Here is a 7,352-nt window from a genome sequence, read left to right as displayed (position 1 = left end):
CGCACACACAAATATGCATGCACCCTGGTTGTTTTTCTGTCAACTGACACAAGCTAGAGTTATTAGGAAAGAGGACCCTCCATCAGATTGCCTTGTAAGCAACTCTAGGAGCATTTTCTTGATTAATGATTAGTGTGGGAGGGCACATCCCACTAGAAGTAGTGCAATTCCTATGCAGATGGTCCTGGGTTGTATAAGAAAGCAGACTGAGCAAGCCAAGAGCGGTGTTCCTTCATGGGTCTCCTTTAGTTCTTGCCTCCCAGTTCCTGCCCAGACTTTATCAGTGATGGAACATGATCGGAGAATTGTAAGCTGAAATAAACACTTCCCTCCCCAAGCTGCCTTTGGTCATGGCATCTTATCACAGCAGACAACAGGGTTGCTGGAAAAGCAATAGCCTAAAGAATTCTCTCACTCGATGGTCAAGGAAAGGAGAAGTAAACAAGCTGGAGATAGAGAGATGTCTCTGTGGATAAAGACAATTACCTCAAAAGAGACCCATATTGTTGGAAGGAGAGAACAGATGCCTAAAAATTGTTCTCTGACCTTCATAAGTGTACACAAACGTACGTACACACACACACACACACACACACACACACACACACACACACACACACACACTTTTAAAGCAGGCTTATGGGAAAGTACACCCAGGAGGGACCCAGCTATACATATGCCACTTTTACCAACTCTCTAGGAAGACAAAGAAATGAGACATTGGTTTTAGTATTCACAAGACATGCAGATAACATTCAACCCACTACACCCCACCACAGGCACCCCACTTTGATTTCTGGATATGTAGAAACATGGTGACCAGCCTAGAAGAGGCATTGCCCCCAAGTATAGACCAGTAGTGGCCAAGTCATCAGTCACCTTCTCCAACAAGCCTCCTTCCTACACCTTTCTCAAGGAAAACACAACATCCCATGTAATCTTGGCCACTTCCTGCCACCCCCGGTGCATACCCAGGGGTGATGTGTCATTTTCAAGATGACTTCAAACTATGTAGTGAGTTTATCTCATCACTTATTGTGGGAATTCAACTAGGACAATTAGTCTGTCCCCACAGTGAACTCTGCAGAGATACCTGTCTCTGTGCCTTTCAAATGTGCTGATAGATACCAGAGCCCAGCAGAGAAAGCTGAGACAGGACTCTCAGACCACCTATTCCCTGTAAGATCTGCAGATATGCACTCATGTTCTGCCAAGGGATAGTAAAACAACATCATACTAAAACGTCCATAGGAGAATGTACACAGGACGCATGACTGGCACACAGGTATGCCAATAGCCATTCTTGACTGTACTACTACAGACAAGGTACTACCATTCAACTAAGTTACTAATGACCACCAGTGTCCATTCTAAATTATCTCCATATGTTAGCCACCGGCTCAATGGTAGATACTTAATGGAAGCACTGTGTATCCTGAACCAGGGATCAGGGGGTGGCCACTTCTCTACAATATGATGACATGAAACATTCTTCTGGTTTAGGATTCAGAAAGAGTTGAGTTCACCTCTCTTTGCTCTTTACGAGGCTTGGTAGCTTTTGTCAAATCAATTATGGACTTGACTCATTGAATCATAATTTATTCCATATTTTTTCTTAAAATCAGAACAACAGAGCACTAATTTGTGAGTTTCAATGAGAGAACACAGAAGACTCTGCATCAGAATACAACATCTGTCCTTGAAATCCCAGACTCTGAAACAGATTCTCCAAGCATGGCCATGGAGCTCCTTCCACATCACATTGTGGCTCTTTCTGCTAACAGCCAACAGTGCCCTATATCAGAGTTGTATTTATATAGCTGGCTCAGAGACAGGGGAGTGGCTATTAAGAGCCTACTGAAAAGTGCCATGCCTGGAACATTTGGTAGGTCTAATGGAGAGACAGAGCACAGAGGACTCCATTTCTCCAAGAGTCATGGAAGAAAAGACTTAAAGAAGCCACTAGAAGTGCTTCTGGGGCTCAAATGTGGAGCCCACTGCCCTCCTACAGCCTCTGCCTGACACCTGCTCCTTGTGCCTGTTCCAAGAGTGGGTTGAAAGTGGTGAGTCTTTTTTTATTGTTGAAGAACAAATAGATAAAGGCAGTGGTGGAACACGCCTTTGATCCCAGCACTTGGGAGGGAAGAGGCAGGCAGATTTCTCTGAGTTCGAGGCCAGCCTGGTCTACAGAGTGAGTTCCAGGACAGCCAGGACTATACAGAGAAACCCTGTCTGGAAAAACAAAACAAAACAAAAACAAACAAACAAAAAGAACAAATAGATAAGCAACTTTGTCTGAACATAGGTGTTATGAATAATACCGTGACATTTATTTAAAGAAGAAAGTTGAAAAATCTCCAAGTGATTCCTCATACCTCAATAGAATCTCTTTCAAGTCAGACAGGTTTTTATTACCTTCTGAGGTTTCCATTCAAGTCCCAACCCCAGCCCCAGCCCTATCATCGCCCCCACCCCATGTGCCTACAGGAAACACACACACAATGGAGGAGATAGTTTGTAACATCAGAGATGGAAATACAAAATTGGTATCTGTAAACTTCTTTGTATATCATTAATTCATTAGCCTAGAGAACTAGAATCAGAGTGAGAACTTGAGCAAGCACTGGGGTCGTTACATACATGTAGAGAGTATAGCACCTCTGGTTAAAAAGCAAGATCTAGAAAGTTCCTTTAGCCTTTCAACTGCTCAGCCAGTGCAGCTCAAAGCCAGCCACCATCAGCCATAAGTGCGAGCGAGCAAGCATGCTGCCCACTGCAGAGCGCATATCCTATGTACCTTCCTACCTAGTCAGTCCTATGTCAGTCAGCCTGGTTTGCATTTTTAAAGTTGAAGGGTTGGAGGGGGTGTGTGTCAGGTGCAGCACTATGAACTGGCACTGTTATGTTGTGGAACAAAACCACAAACATAGTAAGTGGGTGGGGGAAAGATGCTTGAGAATAGCAACAAAAGGATCCTAAACTGATTTTTACTATAAATAAATAGTAAATAAAGACCTTCCCAAGAGGAACTCGGAATTAAAAATTATCAATGCCTTCATTTTTAAAGTTTTATTTAGTTATTTATTATTGTGAATGGTACTTGGTTATAAATGAGGCTCATATAAAAAAGTTCTACGTGAACCAGGCTTGATTATTTTTTCTTCAAGACCCATCATTTGGTTTTATTTTATTGTTTTGTTTTTTGCCTGTGGCCATATCTGCAGATTTCTTTATTTCTATCTCTTTTCTGTGTTTATTTTGTTTTTTGAGATAAGATTTCTCTGTGTAACAGAGCACTGGCTGTCCTAGGCTGGCTTTGTGAACCAAGCTGGCCTGAAACTCACAGATATCCACCTGCCTCTGCCTCTTGAGTGCTGGGATTAAAGGCATGTGCCACCATGCCAGCACTCTTTTCTGTGTTTTTGAGATGGTATCTCATTACAAATTTGTGGCGAGTCTCCCTACGTCTGCCTCCTTCCTACTGGGAGGGATCCCAGGCGTATAAGCCACTGCGCCTGGTTTAGACTTCTCTACTAAGGAGACCCACTAGAAAACAGCACATCAGACAATGTGGAAAACATTGGGTGAAAATACTATCTGTGTTGAAGGAGATACATATGAAAATATATTTTCTTAAATTATTATTATTTATTTTATGTATATGTGTGTTTTGCTGGCAAAGGCCAGAAAATGGCATTAGATCCCCTGGAACTCAAGTTACAGACAATTGTGAGCTTCCATAAGGATTCTGGGAATTGAACCAGGGTTCTCTGGGCCATCTCTCCAGCCCTGTAAGTATTATAAAAGTCATTTCACAACAATTGGAGATAATTTCTTTTCAGTTCCTTTTTATTTTTTTAGGTATACTATACTATCCATCAGCTGATTCTCTGGGGACAAAATGCTAGCCCAGTGCTACAGGGCAGTTGTTAGAAGATTTTTTTTTTTTCCTTTTCCTTTTCTTCTTCTTTTAATTGTATTTCTGTGCTGAAGTTATCAAGATCAGCTCTCTGCTGCGATGATTGCATTGTTACTGGGAACTTGCACACACTCACACACACAGAGTTTAATGTGAGGCCAGTACAGAAACAGAGAGATTAGACACAAAGAAATGTAAACAGCCCTCACATGCTAGGAAGCTAGGTTACAAGAATCCCAGCGCCAGGCATTCACCAGTCACCATGGAAAACAGGAAGTGAGGTGCATAGCAACCACGAGCCAAAAAGCAGAAAAGCGCATACCTTTAGCTTGGAATGAAAATCACGAGATTTCCTTCTGGCAAGAACCTGAATGTGACTAGACACCTGCAGGGTAGGGGAAGGGAGGAAAACAAAGGAAAAGCCTGTAACCATGGAGATGAAAAGCCCCCTACAACTGGGCAAGCCAGACGTACCTTAATGGCGGCTTGAATTTCTCGAACTTTCTTTCTTGCTAAGACCTGTATATGACTAGACACCTACATTTTTCGGGTTTATGCGGAGGGGGGGAGGGGGGGACAAAAACGAGAAAAAAAGAAAAACAAAAAACAAAAACAAAAAAAAAGGAAATCAAATATAAAATCGCTACTCCTTGGGAGGGGTGGGGTAGGGGAGGTTATTTGCATCTCAACGAAGCTCTGCAGTTAGGAACATACAGTCCCAGCCAGACACCAAGCCCCCAGCGCTCCTCTAAAGCTCTACGGACAGGGTCCTCACTTGATTCAGAAGTTAGGGCAGGCTCACCTCCATGTTCCCACCTGCAGGGATGACAGCTGGGTGCTGGGAAAAACCTCATTTGGAGAGCCAAAAGAGGTGAGAGGAGGGATGCTTTCTTTATGAAATAAAAAAAAGGCGGGAGATAGAGATAAAATATTTACAGCTTCTCAGCATCAGGAGAGGAAATCCCCCTTTCTCAATTTAGAGAGGACTGTCCATAAATTAGCATGCTCTACAGAATCAAAGCTGAGGCTATGCGCTGGATTCTGATCTCTTGGAGGACTCTAGATTCTGTGGCAAATGCTGAAATAATACTGGCACATAAATTAGATCTCAAAGAAAAATGGGACCCAGTTAGCAGAGCCTCCCCGCACCAAACCCCTTAAAATTTCTTTAATCCTTCCACTCTTTGGGAATCGACTGGGAGCCAAGTGGGTCTGCATATTATTGCAAAAAGAAATGTGAGAATACAACCAGCCAGCCAGTTAAAAATCTGGTCTGAAAAACCACTCAGCTTTGCTGAGCAACACTAGAGAGGTGTCCGCCAACTGTGGCCTACAGGCACCCCGTGGGTGATGCTGGGTGTGGAAAAACTGCCAGACAGGCTTCTAACACAGTGATTCCACTGGGCAAGTAACACCGCATTGATTTTAGTGGGACTTGATTAAATTTAGAAGAGCCCCAGTGAAGGGGTCACTGGGCAAGTGACCAGAGCTTGCTGGCCAATCGGCCAGTTAGGCACTTGAGATGGAAGGAGAGCCAGTTGTCTGCATTGGGAGACTCTGAACCTTCCCATTACAAGTTCAGAGATTTGTGACAGTCACCTCATTTCTAACTCTCCAGTGACTCCAGATTATTAAAGATCTTTTGGTTGTTAAATGTCTTTTGAGGTTCCGTAATTCCCTTTCTTCCCGTTTCCAGGGAAGCAGGGCTCCCCCATCCTCTCTGCCCCTTCATCTGGCTCCCGCTGTTATTCATTTGCACCCAGAATCACTTCTGATTCTCTGCCTTGATGAGGGCTATGGCTGGGTACATCCCCAGCACAGTGCCTGCCTGCCTCTGGGCTGGCAGGAGGCCACCCCTTTCTGCTGATTCAGCAAGGGGCCAGCATGGGCAGCATTTCTGAGGGACAGCCCAGCCCACTGCTCCAAACTCCAGAAAGGAAGCTTCCTCCCCACCCCCACCAGGGCCACCCTAATGGCACTCAACCTTGAAGAGACACAGGTGGATTGGCTGCACTCGGGATTCAGTTATAGCCCCTTGCTCTCTTTAATTAATCTGCCATGAAGTCTCTATATTACCAGAGTGGTCTTAAACTCCAGGGCTCAAAAGATCCTGAGGCCTCAGACTCCCAAGTAGCTGGGACTGGAGATACACTCCACCACCACATCTAGTCAGCTGCACTAGGTTAACATCAAGAAATAACTGTTTTCCTGTCATGGACCCACCCATCGCATAGGTTGCTTGTTTTCATTTCCTTTTCTGTTTTTAGAGACTGATTTCCCACCCATTTCATTTGTGAACTTGGTCACATCAGAGATCTGGGCTGCTCTGTGTCCAGAAGAACCAGGGAAGGCAGAACCCCAGCCAGGGTCAGAAAAGAATTCCCATTCCTGTTCTGCAGCGGTATAAAACGTGTAACTGCTTTATAGTCACAGCAGAGGCTGACAAAAAGCCATTGCTAAAGAAGCCACAGTGCCCTGGAAGTGTATCACTTGCTCAGTGTCATGTTTAGGCCATTGTTAAAGGCCACTGGTGTAACTTCATTGAAAGCATGACAATTACATAATCGTTGCAGGATATTAAAATGCACAGAACCTCCAAATCTCTTGGCTTGCCAGGGTAAATGCACCTGCAGCCTTCTGCAACTCTGGTAAATGTTAGGGAGGGGGGAGGGGGAAGAGAAAGGATTGAACACACAGCAAGGGGAAGTTCAGACACTGACTTGGCAGGGAACTTTCCCTATGTGCGTAAGGCAGTGCAGTACCGCCTGCTTGGGCCACAGAAAAACCACTCCACCACGGACTCCTTACAGGGCACTGGGACCAGGGCTCCTAGAGCCGAAGCAGAGCAGCCAAGGCAACCCAATGTCTCCGGGCCATTCGCTGACATGCAAACCTTGCAGGCGGGTACTGTACCTGCTTCCTGGTCCTTGTCTTTCCCGTCCTGAGTTTGATGTATCTGGCTATCAATTCATTTCTACCTGCAAGAAGAAAAGAATTTACAATAAGGTAGGTGACTTAAAAGAACGAAAGAAACCAAGCCCCTAAAGGTTAAGAATAGAAATATATTCAAGAATTTTGAATTGCAGAGGCTGCAGAGATGGCTCTGCTCTTCCAGAGGTTCTGAGTTCAATTCCCAGCACCCACATGGTGGTTTACAACCATCCGGAACTACAGTTCCATGGGATCTGGCACCATCTTCTGGCATCCAGACATTCACACATGTGCACAGGCATGACATTCATATATAAGATAAAAACAAATCATAAAAGAAAAGGCAGACTTTTTCATTGGAATGGGGGTAGAATTGCTCATGCAATAACCCAAGCTTAGGAGGTAGAGAGGCAGGCGGCTCAGAATCTTCAGACTAGCCTGGTCAAGACCACACCTTGATTTGTTTTCTCCTCCTTCTTTTTTAATTGGAGCCTTTTCAGTT

General features: G+C 44.5%; 1 protein-coding gene across 14 annotated transcripts in view; it reads right to left on the bottom strand.

Moving 5' to 3' along the window:
* The window catches only part of Tead1 (TEA domain transcription factor 1), a 228,578-nt gene that overhangs the window by 59,911 nt on the left and 161,315 nt on the right, over nucleotides 1-7,352 (bottom strand). For 8 of the 14 annotated variants that reach the window (XM_031387919.1, XM_031387909.1, XM_031387910.1 and 5 more), the window contains 3 exons: nucleotides 6,833-6,897; nucleotides 4,394-4,456; nucleotides 4,242-4,304 (listed from right to left, as the gene is read on the bottom strand). In XM_031387919.1, the coding sequence (XP_031243779.1) occupies nucleotides 4,242-4,304; nucleotides 4,394-4,456; nucleotides 6,833-6,897 (191 nt within the window). The remainder of the gene's footprint in view (nucleotides 1-4,241; nucleotides 4,305-4,393; nucleotides 4,457-6,832; nucleotides 6,898-7,352) is intronic. The other 6 variants (XM_031387922.1, XM_031387911.1, XM_031387913.1 and 3 more) reach the window with 3 other exon arrangements.

The sequence above is a fragment of the Mastomys coucha genome, unplaced genomic scaffold (genome assembly GCF_008632895.1).
Source record: "Mastomys coucha isolate ucsf_1 unplaced genomic scaffold, UCSF_Mcou_1 pScaffold21, whole genome shotgun sequence".
In the NCBI taxonomy this organism is placed as follows: domain Eukaryota; kingdom Metazoa; phylum Chordata; class Mammalia; order Rodentia; family Muridae; genus Mastomys; species Mastomys coucha.
Note: the sequence above shows the minus strand (reverse complement) of the source record. Positions and strands in the feature narration are given on the sequence as shown.